Source organism: Rhipicephalus sanguineus, chromosome 1, assembly GCF_013339695.2.
Source record: "Rhipicephalus sanguineus isolate Rsan-2018 chromosome 1, BIME_Rsan_1.4, whole genome shotgun sequence".
Lineage (NCBI taxonomy): Eukaryota > Metazoa > Arthropoda > Arachnida > Ixodida > Ixodidae > Rhipicephalus > Rhipicephalus sanguineus.
This window is the reverse complement of record NC_051176.1, coordinates 206,263,254-206,278,825: the sequence shown is the minus strand read 5'-3', so window position 1 is coordinate 206,278,825 and position 15,572 is coordinate 206,263,254. Positions and strand designations below refer to the sequence as shown.

The 15,572-nt window shown below is 45.4% G+C and overlaps 1 protein-coding gene across 3 annotated transcripts in view; it reads right to left on the bottom strand.

Annotated features, from left to right (window-relative positions):
* The window catches only part of LOC119406177 (ankyrin-2), a 345,579-nt gene that overhangs the window by 292,436 nt on the left and 37,571 nt on the right, over window positions 1-15,572 (bottom strand). Inside the window, exon 1 of one of the 3 annotated variants that reach the window (XM_049418918.1) lies at window positions 1,192-1,438. The exons of the other annotated variants lie outside the window; for them this stretch is intronic. Coding sequence (XP_049274875.1) covers window positions 1,192-1,221 — 30 coding nt within the window. The 5' untranslated portion in view covers window positions 1,222-1,438. Of the gene's footprint in view, window positions 1-1,191; window positions 1,439-15,572 lie in introns of those variants that run through there. 3 annotated transcript variants of the gene reach the window in all.

Below are 15,572 nucleotides of genomic sequence, written 5' to 3'. Positions count from 1 at the left end.
CGAAGCCGAATCCAAGGCAAAAAAATGGAGCAGAGAATTTGATTGTGTTACCTAGGTTACCTAGCATTGGCCGCATGTTAGTACGCTTATGAATGGAAGACTGAACATTTGTGTCAGCGAAGCAGACTTTTCATGGATTTTGACAGGAAGGACATACTCCTGATAAGTGAAAAGATTGTGTTCTACGAAAAACAAAGATTTAAGCAACCACAACTCGAGGTTTGCGGGAGAAGCATGCGTTGTCCTTTCGCCAAGCATGGAAGTAAGCCCAGAAAAAGTATACTGGCCCGAAAGACTCCTCCTGAGCCGCCCTTCAGTTTTTCTTTTTTTTTTTCTTTTTTGCCTCGGACTTAATGCAGGGAGCAGTCAAAACCGTACAAAAGACTCGTGCAGAAATGAAACTTGCGGCAAGAGTATTTTCCGCTACTATATGACAAATGAGCTTCTGTTGACGCAAGCCTTGCTTCTCTCCCTTTCGCTATCACTCCGCTCCAGTATTCCCAAAAAGTTCTTACATTAACATTGCTCGCAAGAGAAAATTCTCCTATAGCAAAGACCACTTAGCAGCAAAAAACTTTGTGAATTCGGCTCCTGGTATGCACGGTACCAGGAGTACAGTCTGAATCACTTGTACGGCCAGTCGGCCGCTTCAGCAGCCGTTGTTTTTTCTTTCTTTTTTTTTTGAAAAAATGTGAAGAGACCGACATCTTAGTGATACCAAACATAGTCATTCCGTACGCCAGGTCCTCGTGCTATAATTCAAGCATAAACGGGAGCTTGTAGCTAACGCGAGGTAGCAGCTGCCGACGGCGCCAGCATCCAGAGCCGCGCGCTCTACCGCTCTAGACAAGTGTGATTCCGACTGCACTCTTCCAACTAGACTCACCTATAGAGTGTGGCATATTTATCTGTGTTGGTCCGGCACTTCTTATCATCGTTAGAAAAATACAACGTCTTACTTTCGTGCTGCAGCTGAAGCACCCGATATACCAGGCTGCTTGCTGTACACGTTACGAAACACCATGCACTATGAAAGGTGGACTTGGCGCGCACGTAGGGTGCCTCCGTGTCACTGCGCCTCGCAGGCAGCAGAGGCAGGGAGTCGCTCACGTGCAGGCGTATACGGCGCAACGCGGGACCATGCAAGGCTCTGTGCGCGCGTCGATGGCATGCTCAGCGACAGGCGCCCACCTTGGCCAGTTTCCTCTGTGCCGCGCCCATGGTGCTCGCACTGGCTGCAAGGTCGCCCAGGACTCACGTCACACTCGGGTCCAGAGGGAGCATCACAGTCACAGGACGGCCTCTGCTCAACGTCCGGTACGCGCGCACGTGCACTAGCAACACCGGGACGGTTTCGTCAAATAGTATTCGATGCTTCGTTCGCAGCGATCGGAGCCCCGGTGCACCGCGGCTATTCCGCCCGTAGGTTCCCGGTTTGGATGACGGCAGGCAGCCAGCTAAACGGGCGGCTTCTTGGGAAGCCCACGTGACCGACGACGTATGAGGTCCCCGCGTTGGGCCAGCACGCCGGCTAGTGGTTCTGCTCCAGGGCTGGGAGCCAGGGCTAAATTGGGCTTCCACCCACGGCTGCAACAACAAGTCACAAGCGCGCGGCGGGCCGCGCGAGCAGCCTTCCGGAACCAGCCGCAGCGCGTCTACTGAACCTCGCAACGGCTCGACGGACCGCGTGTGCGGGCTCGGTTCCGGAAGCGGGAATTTCGCGCACTAGGTTTCTCTTGCTGCGCCATGGCACACCGCGCACAACGTCTCGAAGGGTGCGGACAAGGGACGACATTGAAGCCGCAATGCGTAGGTGCTGACCTTGAACCCATCTTCAGCCTTTTGCTCCTTTGGTGAAAAACCGGACAGCCATTAGCCAAGAATGACCACGAGGGGTAAAAGTAATGAGGCCTATATGTGAAAAGAGAGTAACGTATAGCCGGCATTTTCATACCCACTCACAGGGGCCTTAAAGGACCTATGATCCCAGTCGCGCTCATCTTCGCACCTTTAATTCGATAACGATTACCAGAAGATATAACAATGCTTATATGACGATTATTCAGAAAGCACCTGATAAAGCCTGAGCGGCTGGCAAGTAACGGCGTCGGTCAATCGCGATAGCAAGCATAACGTTAGATAGGGCTCCCGACTGAATTGTTCTTACGAGAGAAAAGCTTTGCGAATATCATACAGCGTATGGAAATTGTTTGCCGTTAGCCGACTATCTTCGCTAATATATTTTTCTACACTGCGATTGACTGCGCCTGTTTCGACTAACCACTATAGCATACAAAATACCTCGTGAATATAGGTCAGGGTAGTAAAAAAGGTGTGCGGAACGAAACATGCTCCGAGTCAGTACGCGTCCTTCGTGTCATCTGCTCAGGTAAAGGCTTCGCTTTACTCAGTACAGTGCCGATTGCAAGCGCATATTTGGAGGAACGTTCAAACAAACACTGAATGATCTACCCTGCTATACCATACCACATACTTTGAAGATTTTCTTTTATGCCACTAGACGATTCCGATGGAGAGAGAATAGTTGCGCACTCTATTTACGAGTAATTCGTCCAATGTGAACAGGTGTTCTTACGTAACTTCGCCAATTTATAGTATATGAAACATTATTCAAGGAAAAAGAAAGGGCGCTCTTGGAGTTTCTATGGGTGGGGCATTTCCAGCACTCCACTAACCATAGCCGCCCATCGGGACTTGATCCAGGAGCGCGAGTTTGACTCCACGGTTCCGAGCTGGCAAATTGTGCTCCCCAGTGCTCCGTACTACATAGACATTAGAGATCTGCCTAGATCTCTGCTTAAGTTACTGGATTTCTGCACGCACCTCCATGAGACGCGGTAGAGCGTCAGCCTAACACAGCATCACGTACACAAGGCCGGGTAAAGCGTCGGACGTATTGCGTGTAACTTAAGTATAAATGCGGGAAAACATCAGTCAGGATTTTTCGATGGCCGGCGCAGCCTCTTCCCCGCCGAGGGACTTGCGAGGCACCCCATATTTTTGCCTCGTGAAACGCTGGTAAACGAGAATCTCTCGAGCTATAGAATCGGTACGGCCAACGAATTCGAGGGATCCGGAGGCGCCACTCGGTTATACAATATAATCTCGGAGGCCAAGTCAGAGATGTCAAACGTCCGCAACAGAACTTGCACTAGGAGTGAAAACGAGAAACCGGAATACACACAGCGCGTGTACATTATATACTGTCGGCAAAGGCAAGTGACGTTCACACCAGGTGATCTCCATGCTCACAGCACGGACGCGACAGATATCCGCCAGTAATGACCGTCGCCGCGTTAGTGTGGACAGGCGGTCGGTGGCGCGTATACAAATGCACACAGCGGCGCTTCGTTGTGAGTGGTTTGAACCAATTGTCGGCGAATAAAATGCGTTGATTACTGCTTACTGGCAATATATACACTCCTCATTGTTGAATTAGTGCACGAAGATCATCCAACGTTCCTATTACTATTGAGAGAAGCGTAATCTGCCGACGAAAGGGATGCTCGCCCTGGATGACAGTCTGCGCTTACGCACTATATGACTTTTTTTGTTATTTTCTCTGTACGTGTTTAGCTTGTGTTATGTGTACTACGCACTGCTGTAGCACGGCTGAACTAAAGTGTTTACTTCTTGTTCATTTGTATACCAGCCCATATTCCTGTGCAATGAGTTCAATAGCACTGTTCACACGAATACGCATACGCAGGTAAGAGTTTAGCACAGAGCTTTCATCGATTGATTACGTGCACGACAGTGATGTAACAAAGGTCTGGGTATTTTATGGAATAAGTGTCTTTTTTTTTCGAAATAATAATGTCCGCTGCCTTCCATCAATTTATAACAACTCCACACAAACGCGCAAGATAACGTGAAAAAAAAAAAGGATGAGGTTTTGCGTGAAATTATACGACATAAATGTAAGGCACGTCGTCGGGATTAATTTTGAACATAGGGCCCGAATTCACAAAGCTTTCTCTTGTCCACGCAATTTCTTAGCCAAGAATTCTCGTATCTCGAGGGATTACGATAGCAATGGTACGAATTTAACTTACCAGCCACTTTTGAGGGCAAGGAGGCAACGCGAAAGCCGATCAAACGACAAGGAAAGAAAGAAGTGCGCGCAGGTGATAGCAAGGCTGCACGCGAAGCGTCTAGCATCGAGGGTATACGATGATACCCAATGTATTTTCGCTGCATCTCAGCCTCCAGTTCCGGGCGTCTGTATACAGCTCTTACGCGTTGCCGCAGACGCCCTGGGGTCTTGCGCGAAGCCCAGTGCTCGTGTTTCATCGATGACCATAGCTAACAAAAATCTAGTTGCTCGATGGCGTTAACAATCCGTGCGCTATCCCGTCAAGTGCAGTCGAACAACGCTCCAGACGCACTGCATCTTTAAACCGCGCGTAAATTGAAACATTGAAGGTTTGAAGATGTGACCGAAACGTCTCCCCCTGTTTACCACAACCAGTTTAGTTACATTTTCATGAAGCTGCGCTGCCACTAAACTAACTAGGCATGTTCGAGCACGGTATGGTGGTTGCCATTAGGGCGTTTTGTAGCTAGACGTAAACTTCTGCATTTCTTACGAAGATCTCAGTACAAGACATAGGAGCGGCTTTTGAGCCTACGGAGAACTGTACAGAAATACAAAGCAGCAGTAAGAAAGGTATCATAGCGTAATGCCGCAGGTCCGATTCACCGCAGCATTTTGACAGGGCTGGAATGAGAGAGCAATCGTATACGCTTAGATATGTGCACGCGTAAAACAAGAAAGATTCGTCGGGAGGTTTCTACGTGCTAATGCTTTTCAGAAAACACGGCGCAGTCACTTCGTCCTTGCCGAGTTTGCGTGAGCAAACATAAAAGAAGCGGCGTTGTCTCGGCCTGAAGTGACATGACTACACATGCGCCTGGATTCGCAGGGCGCGCGTGCTGCGCGTTCGCACGATTAATAATAAGAAAAAAAAGAGACGGCGTTCGCGTTACTTACTAACGTCCATGGGAGCGAAAGCCATACAAAAGCGAGCGAACGTGTGATTGTGCTTATATATGAGAATCGAAGCAAATTAAGTGAGTAGCGATTTGTTTAGTGAAAGTTTATTTAAACGACAATAATCGAAACACATTGAATATTCAATTAGTGAAAGTGACATTAGTGACAGTCAATTAGCGATAGTTGATTAGAGATGTCGCACTCGATACAAAGTGCACGGTAATATAGCCCCATTTGATGGCTTTAACCTTCGAGTCACCTTAGGCGAATGCATTAGGATGCCGAGTTTTTTCTTCTTTTTTTGATCGACTTTCACCGGACGTCTTGAATTACGTGTCTTTCGAGGGAAAGATAATATATATACAATGAAGTAAGTGTTACAGTGGCCAGCTCTCTTCTGAAACGCTGCAGCGGTGGTCGAGTCGTTACAGCGTCAGACTACAATGCGGGAGTTACTGGGTTCGATTCGCAGTGTCGCCAAGCACCCACGTTTTTTTTTTTTTAATGGAAAAATGGATAGCACGGCCTGAGGTTGTGTGTTGCGAGCACTCTTTTCTTGAGAAGGTGACCTTTCCGCTCTCTTCTTTCACGCCCCTTTATACCCAAATGCGCTTCGCCGTGCTCCCTCACGGATCATAGAAATAAGAGTATCTTTTTTTTGCTCTAACCACTACTATCGCAAGGGTGCCCAGTCCCGAAACCCAATTATCATACCTGGGCATTACTTTTCACGGCTCTGGCTATTCGACCGCCGGTGAGATATCGCGGTGTTTTCAATAACATCAGGAGACACGCGGCGGCCAAAATGCTTGCGGCCAAGATGACTGCCATTGTCGGGACACGTTTCCGTGCTAGTTGGGTGGGATTCATTACAAGCAGCTGCGCAAAACGACAGGGACAGAGAGAAAACACACAAACACAGTGATGTGTTTGTGTCTTCTCTCTCGGTCTCTGTCGTGTTGCGCAGCTCCGTGTAATGCCTCTGTCAATGGCTATAAAGGACTCCAGCAGGCTATCGAGTTCTGAGGAGAGGGCAAAACAGTTCGCCTGGGAAAACATTACGGCAAATTCATTTGCGTCATAAAGGGCTACTCTTCCCTTGGTAAGTACATGAAATTTTTAAACGCGAGTTTATTCTTTATCAACAGCAGTTACAGTATAGATGACAGGTGAACAGACAAAAATCCGCATATTCAGCTTGACTAGTTTTGTTCCCTTAATAGTAATTGGCAACACGTATGACAATACGTAGAAATACCACGCACATATGTAAAAGTATGTACAGCCACGGGCGAAAGCTTGGTTCTGCTGGTTGAAGTCGCCTAGTCTGTTGTACATATTCGACAAACGCAATGTGTAGAAGCAATGTTACACAGAGGAGCTGTCCTATAAACTTATTTTTGCTGGTTGGTTGCATAGTTCCCAACTTCTTGCTGAGAACTGCACGTTGTTAAGTGAAACATCTTGTTTGAATGCACATATTTTTTTTTGTAAGGTTACATTAATTTTTGCACAGTAGAAAACATATTTGAGAAATGAAAATGAGATAGAAAAAGAACTAGAAATCAAATAGCTAAATGTTTATGAAAGTTACACTAAACAAAAAAACGTAAGTTTTTGTTTAAAAGATACATACATACATACATACATACATACATACATACATACATACATACATACATACATACATAGAGTAGTAGTTAATAGGATGAACTGCTATAAAACAACAATGCTGATACACGCAGTCTTGAGCACATGAGGTGTCAAGGCAGTAACTTACGAGAGAAATCTCTCACCACTCTTATGTGCTAACTCGGCATTTCTCGAACCCTCTTGGAACAATTTCATGTATAGTTTCTGCTTCTGCCCACTCACAAGCAGTTTTTATACATTTTCGTGGGCGGCAGCCTACGACGATATATAAGAAAAGAGCCCCCGACAATGTGATGTCAAGGAAAAACGAATGCATCACATTTTGGTACATGTCTGCAAGATGACACATAGTTTATTTACATAGTCCGGCATATTGACAACACTATAACAAGCTATGTCAGGTGACGTGGGCTGGAAGATTGGCACAGCTCGGATAAATTCTGGACAATACATAAATAAAACAATTCACTGTTACAAAGCTCCTCGGTACAAATAATGCCGTTGTTGACATGTAAATACCCTATTGCTTCTTCTGAAAACACTCCTCAAAAAGGTTTCAAAATGTGCACATGTGCCGACTTCCTTCAAATGAGAGACTGCTGTATATCAGTCTCTCATTTCGCTTGAAAAAAATTTCAGTGCGCTGCTGGGCAAGGAATGTGATGCAAAGATTCAGTACCTTGCATGTATATCTTGCTGCTGGCCTCAGCTGCAATGTTGATCAGCACTAATGGGCAGAATAACATTTTATAATGTGCCACGACAAAGTAATTATGTTTCAGGTGCATGAAACATGGACAACAATAAAGGAATTTATGAACATTTACCTGGCACAGTTTACAGAATCTTAAATACATTTTCATGGAGCTATCACAGCTTGTCTGAATATAGTAGTAATGGTTATCAGCCTTAAAATTTGTTCGAAGTCGCCAGTTTCAAGTTTAGAGCACACCAGCAGCCCTCTTCAGGCTAAACCATTGCACAGGCGCATCAAAAGGCATAAGTAAATGCATGCATAGTCACCATACAAAAAGCAATAAATACTTTAATATGAGCAAAGCTGCATAGATGATAAACTATTTGCAGAGTGTACAAGTACATTATGGAGAAACATATGGCAGCAAACACTATAAGGAAAAAAATTTAAATCTTACACAGTACATGCAGAAAGGTTGACCGTTGAAGAGGACAAGCATGCGATATTATAACATTACACAGGTGCTAAAGCCTGTTGGACGTACTAGGAATAGTGACGCTCCTTTTGCATCTAAATAATCCGTGGAAAATGACTTTCCAGAGCTTATATATACATAAAATCATTTGTGCTATAATAATGCGTGTATCCTGAACGCCTATATAGACCAAAAGCAAAACTACGCGCTTCAATGGTTTCATTCGTGCACTACCAAACATGAAAACACGGTTTTGGTTGCCGACCATGGCTGCTGTTTCTAATGGCAGTGAAATGCAGAGACACACATGCACTTTGAGTTACGTGCATGTTAAAAATTCAAGGTAGCCGAAATTAATTTGCACATTACCACTACAGTGTGATTTACATTAACGTCAAGGTTTGGTATATTAAATGCAGAATTTAATTAATTTTGAATCCTCCGGTGCAAGGAATTGCTTAATGATGCACTGCTCAACGATTAAACTGCAGCTGTGCAGATTCTCACCATACAATTCAAGCTGTTCCAACTATCACAATGCATTCTTTCTGTTGACGCGCACTCTGAACAGAAGGACACAGTCACTGGTAGTCGCTCTCTACTTGTTGGCCTTGTGTGTTTTGTCCGAGATATTACATGACAGTGGGGCACCTGATCCCATGGCACTGCTGGAACATAGAAAAATACAGATGATTGTTACAACCATCCTATGTGTAAAAATCGACAGCTGATATGTGCGAAAAAGTCTAGCTGTCGTATTTTCAGAATCCAATGACAAGTATGAAATATAATAAAAAACAAGGAAAAAAGGTCTGAACATAGAGCCACCAACAATGAAGACCTTGAAAAATTATTTTATGATATAAATGTATACCTACGATGTTCATTTTGAAGGCAACAAACTTCTGCCTAATAGTGAGACATCAGCCAATAAAGTATCTTCTATTTCGACTTTACACTAGGTGCAAGAAGCCGACCAAAAATGAGTTTACTATGCTACACTCTAAGAAAAAATCAAGTATTTGTGGAGTATTGCTACCCCACAACTATAACGTCATCCACCTCACGTACTTTCCTCGCGTTATCACCACGGTCCCGGGACTTCCGGGTCACGAATGACGCGCGTGTTATCAAAGTGACATAGCATTCTTGATAGAAAAGTGCCAAGAGCGGGGTTTTGAAAAAAAGGAAATGCGAGCAAGCAAGATTTTGATTATTTCTGTGTAGTAGAAATACTCCCAAATACACGATTTGTTCTTAGCGTGTACTCATGTATTTCTATGTTACAAGACAACAGCTATTGTTCATCACTTTAAAGTTATCTAACATAGCCACCTCATCATACAGTGTGAAGGAGCAATTTTGAAGACTTGAAAACACAAAGCATTATTGGATTATGTGTGTTTTTGTTGCTCGAAACGGTTTTTCCTAACAAAATTACACTTTGCAAAAAAATGCACTTGATTAGGAGAAATGACTGCGAGCAACAAACACACTCATAATCCATAAATGCATGTTAATGGGCTCTTATGGCTTCCACAAACACTCACCATCATTATTATTGATGTCACTGCCATGCCGGAAGGATACGCTGTGTCCTGCTCAGAACACCAAAGGTGCACTGTATGACTTGTCTTGCATGGGTGGGGGCTGCACTGCACTGCTGCTCAGCTGGGCCAGCCACGGACAGGAGGGTGAGCAGCCATGGCTCTCAGCCATAGCGAGAGTCACCTTCAGAGATCAACAAGCGAGTACTCAGGTCACATACGATTTGTAGAAATAACCGTGCCACTATGCAATTGTGCTGAGAACATGTACGGTGGAAATACAACGTGCCACAACATTGAAAAAAGATAAGCTACGGCAGGTAAAATGCACATTTACTGCTCCTGTGTGGCCTGAGGTTTGAACTAGAGTTCTTTCTCCCTGCATGTTGCGAACAGCCAGGCGATTTTCTCACGCTTGCTATTTCCATGCAGAGCACTTGATACACTGTGTGAGTGACAAGCACAAGAGCTCAATAAGCAATAAAAGTACTTGTGCTATTTCAAAAGCACAACTTTCCAGTCTCACATGTATGGAGTAAAATTCATAAGCTGTAGACTTTACACTTTCGACATTGTCAATTCTATTATAATTTGCTTCTCTTTACGCGTCCAATTAGCATCGCTGTGTGAAAATAATACAAGCATCCACTGTTAGTAACAATGTTTTGGTTGTGAAGGTGTGTACAATAACCGGTGTTTACTGTGGTTAAACACCTAAAACACCTAAAAAAACTAACCTAGCAACCAGCCATTATGCAGTTTTCTACCCTTGAAGCTCCCAGGCAGAGCACAGTCCATCCAGATGAGGCTGCCATGCGTGCTTCCAGGCCCCTTTGAGGTCGGCTGGATGATGACACCCCCACCGTTGCAAAAGACTTGTAGATTTAGGGAGCACAAGTCCTTCCTATTTCTGTACAGGTGCTCCAAGTCATAAGGTGGCTTGATTTGCCAGTGCTTGCAATCGATGTATCCCACGACCTTACGAAAATCCGCAATCTGTGAAGAGGCCAAAAAGGATATATTAAAAAAAAACCATCATTGAAAGCGCTCTTAATACATATTTGGCAGAAACACAAAAATTATCACTTAGTCATAGCTATCAAATATGCTTTATTCAATTTGAAACAAACTGAAGCCCCATGTAAGCTTTACATACTGTAATGTATATGTCCTGGTAAAGTATAGTGCTGCCACAGCGGTAATCTTCTATACAAGTAATTTTGCAATATAAAGGGAATTCCTGAAAAAGTGCTAAATGGCTCCTGGAAGATAAATTCACATCAAATATTTTTCTCTCAACTGTCAAGCGTGGTAAACAGACAGGCTCCTCCTAATAATCAGATAAAAGCCTGCTTAAGCAAAATCATAAAAACTGCTGGTGTACTTGCTCATATTGCAATATATGTATATTGGCCATATATACGTATATACAAAGCGGTAGTAGTACTTTTCGTACTGGAACTTAACATGGGGTGACAGTACATCTGCTGGGATGAAAAACTTACAAACGTACGTTATAGCACTACACGAATAGCAACGAAATTAGTTGCGCAAGTTCAACTCACCGATGGCACAACGATATTAGCAGCCGTCAGCGTCATCGGGAATGGAATGTGCTCTGCAGCCACAGGCAAAAGACGTCCGTGGACTGGAAGCTGCCGTTGACGTAGAAATGCAACGCTAGCAAGACGTGTACGTCCACTGGTGAAGCGTGAGAAATCGCCGTGGGCCGCTGTAGTCAAGGCTCCAGTGCCGTGCAAAACGATAGGACAGATGGGCTCAAAAACCTGTAGTTAGCAGGTGCTGGTCTACGACTTCATCCAAGGCAAAGCACCAGTGAGAATTGTGTTCTGTCCGGAGCGAAGCATGACGTCCACGTGCTTTCGCTGCCAGGTACAAGTCCAAGTTTTCACCGGAGAACAGTCAAGGCATACTGCCAAAGCAGCCACATTTACAGCACAATGTCTCGGCGAGCGGCTTCGGTTCGACACGTTATGACGTTCGAATTACGGTTATCACAAAAAGGAGAAGCAACGAGTTAAAAAAGAAAGCGCCAAGCCCAGCGTCAACTCCTTAAAGCCCTCATAAAGCACCATCGCAACTTCGTAGGACGAAACACGGTTATCAACGCTTTTAATCTTCTGTCACACGGGCACAGCCTCTTCACAAGTCTTGGAAATGTCAACACAGCACCACTGTTCACAACGCACATCGTTTCACTCCCGAACACTGCATTTGCCTGGACTGCTCACAAGAAAATAGAAGCGCACGGGCTAACCACTGGCGAAGCAAGAATCAAATACAGAGCGTAGTTCATGCGTTACCGTACGGAATCACGGAAGCACGGAATCACTCAAGTAACGTGCCAAAATGCTGTCAATTCGAAATGCCGCACTGCACCTTAATGAGACACAGGAAAGCGAAGCAAACGAACTGTTACCGACACTCAAACACACATTGCAGGCTCCTCCAGTGCCAGTTACCGTCGGTACACAGGCGCCGATCCCCGCTTCATAAACACTCCGTGGCACAGGCTTCGCTACGCTTCACGGCACACCAAGAGACACTGCCGTCGGTCTTCACACTGCTTGCGCGCACCGGAAAAGCAGCAGTATTCACAGCACATCCAGTCGAACGCTGAAGGAACTCATGCGTTTGCGAAAATCGGCGCCGACACCTACAGTTTACGGCGCCATGTTGTTCTTACAAACTGCGCAGCAGGGGGTAGGCGCTAAGACAACTTAGAAAAAGCTCTTTCGCGTTGGTCGCGAGAAGATAAAAAGTTCTCTTATGTGCGAGGGGGAAGATATGACGAACACGACAGGAGCGCGCGATGAAAGAAGTGTTTTGTCAACGTCATAAGATGGGCTGTTGTAGAGAGTACTGCTTCCCAACCAATCACGAGTTGCACCTCTCGCCCAAGCCGTCGTCTGCTATCGTTTGTCGTCTGCTACGATAGTAGCCTCCTGCGGGGGTTTCGCCTTATCTACGCGATGATTTCTAGGTCAAGCTGACGCTTCTGAGCACAAAATACATTTATGAGTGGGTGAAGCCACCTTCAATTGATATTCTCACGCCATGTTAAATGGCAGTTAGTAATCAAAGGGACGTGAATCCGGCAAAGGCTTGTTTATACTCGAGAATCGTGAGCATTCGCACATAGTTTTGGTGTCATTTCAAATTACTGGATCCATTTACTTCTGACTGCTCGCCGTATAAACGCGTTCCGTTTCGGTTTCCGAACAGTGAAGATCGAAAAGCTTGATTTATTTGAGATTTCATGCATAATCTCGCACATCTATAATATGCTGCGATTTGCAATGTACGAGCCCGCTCTGGATCGACCCAAAGCGCGTAGCGACAGCTGCGTTTCAGCGATCGTGCCTATTGGGCAGTTAAAGCCTATCCAACTAGACAAGTTGTGGAATCACATAATAGGCTTTAATAACGGCTAATTGAAATTCTCCGCTCAATTTTATTTCCAATAGCGTGCAGCTGATGTGCTCCTTCAACCTCTTTGGTGGTGGTTTCGACCAATGCTGCGTACATCATGATAAGTTGGACGTCTCATTGGAGGAAGTCGGACGCAACACAACAACATAACAAAAAAATGTTGACCAAATACCGCGCCGCTTTCGACTTCATCGACCATTCATGTAGACCTTTGGTTTTAATCCAACCACAAGTCTTTGCATGCGTTTCGCCATTGACACCCAATAGGCTTCTTTAATTACTGCAACTCCCAGTTGATTGGACGACTACGAGCGCCAATACAGTCCATAGCGTACAAGCGAAACAACACACGAAATTCAAAGCGCCCAAATAAATTAAAACGCACCAGCAATCATCAAGAAGCCTTAAATGGCCGTGAATTAACTCAAAATTAGCCACGGCACCCAGATACCCGCCGCAGTTACATGTTCTAAACAGCCATATTGTTCGTAAGAGTGGTCCTGACCACTCTTGGGATTTTCTCGTAGCCACGCTGTTTCCGCGCAATTTTTTTGCTTCGTGAATCCACTTACGAGCCTTTTTCAGTGACGTCACCAAATATAGCAACTGCATCACCATCGCTGACATGTTCCTGGACAGTCACAGCGCGCTTTACCGCAGCGGCCGATGTGATAACGATGGCCTCTTACGACGTTTTTTTCGCTTCGTGAATCGACTTACGCGACAAAATTTCTCTTGCGCGACAATTTGCTCGTAAGTGAGTTTTGTGAATTCGGCCCCTGGGTCCTTCAAAGCGTACCTAAATCTAAGCACACGGGTGGTTCTGCATAAATTTCGCCCCAAGTTAAAATTTCGCGCGGCAACTCCGTTTTATCACTGCCGTGTCATTCCATTTGTCTGTTTCCTTTTCTTTTCTTTAGGGACAGTTTGAGTACCGAAGTCTCAGACTTCACTCGATAGAAATATTTCGCTGTAGCGGGACCACGACCGTAAAATAAAAGGACATCTTAACCACAACTAAAGCTAATCATGAACTACACTGCCGCAGTTATACACCTAACAACAACGCGAAAGTGCATGAGCCTCGTTTTTGTTTACCACCGAGTCGCCAAGCGCACTTTACGATGTGCTTGAACCAGAAAGCGGCACAAACACTGAAATGATTCTGGCGAAGGAAGGGTACGACACCAATACACAGCCCTCTCGAAAGTCACACTCACTGATCTTATTACAATGCGCATGCAGCCAAGCAAGCCCATTTGCTTGTGTACACCATGTTAGGTATACGTACGAGCAGTTAAAATCGCGCTAATATAACAGAACAAACCACCCTTTGCGAACGTGCAGGACGTACGCGCACATGCAAACACGACGTGGCTAGCAGACGACGCAGGGAGCAATCCACACTAGGCGCGCTTCAGCCAGTAGCCGCCAGGCGGCGACTCCTCTCGATCTCGCGGCCAATAGCGCGCAGGCCCGTAGCTAGGGAAAGGGGGGGGGCAATAGACCCCCCCCCCCGAAATTTTGATGGAGGGGTTGTTTTATCGAAAATAAAATAATAAAAATAGGTGTTTTTCAAGGCCTTCAGCAAGCCTCCCCCCCCCCTCTCCTACCCGAAAAAAATTCCTGGCTTCGGGCCTGATAGCGCTGTTACATGTGCAACATGAATGTATCGGCATGGCGAGCTAGGATTTAAAAAGGGGCCGCACTTTACCATATGTCCCTTATTTCCTTGATTCCGTCATTGGCTGCCGAAAGAATTCATAAATAATGCATATGTTATGAGAAGCTTCCTAATTAAACATGTAATCTACTTTAACAAATGGCGTTTCTAATGAACTTGCTCTTCCAGAACATCAATGTACACAATAACAAAGAAATGAAACACCCCTCACTTACAATGAACAAAATAAATAAAAAAACGAAAGAAATTGGGTAACGCTGAAGGGCGCTGAATCTCCCATCGGGCGCGACTGCTATAGTTGGCGGCAAACGGAGCGCGTCTCCTGCATCCTGACAAAAGCGTCGACTATTACGCTGCTTTGGTTGGTATTCCGTGACGAGCCTGGCGTTTCGCAACAGCTTGCTGTCGCAACCATCACCCGGAGTAATTTTGTGAACGCTTAATTATCGGTCCTGCGAGCCACCATCATCAGCGACTGAACAGCAGAGGTGCGATGTCATACACGGCGTTTCTGCTACATGCGTCCGGTGCGGCAACAATCATGGCTTTTTTTTTTCTTTTCCAAAGCGTTGCCCTTGTCTTTCAGGCGCTCTGAATGCCTGCAATATACGTCGCCTTTACGCAGTATCAGGGAGAGAAAGTGATCGTGGAGCGGAATGGAAGATGGATATAAAGAGGAAAGGCTAGAAATAAGAATAACAGAGAGCTGAGCTAGTTGGTACGTATTCATTCTAAAGAAAGAGACAGGGCGTGCAAACACGGACACAAGAAAGAAGTCAGGACACCACAAACGGCGTTTGTCGTGTCCTGACTTCTTTCTTGTGTCCGTGTTTGCAAGCCCTGTCTCTTTTTTTAGCTAGAAATGAGATGGTTACGCACATAAAGCCAATAGCCAAGAGCGGCGCAAATACGGATAAACAAACAGAGAGAGAGAGAGAGAGACCAATTGTGTCTTCGCATCCTAAACGCAAGGGGCGCAGAAAGGTGTGACAAGCAAGTCATGTTGCTCCAACATGAAATTGCAAAGGAATTGTGTTTTATGCTAT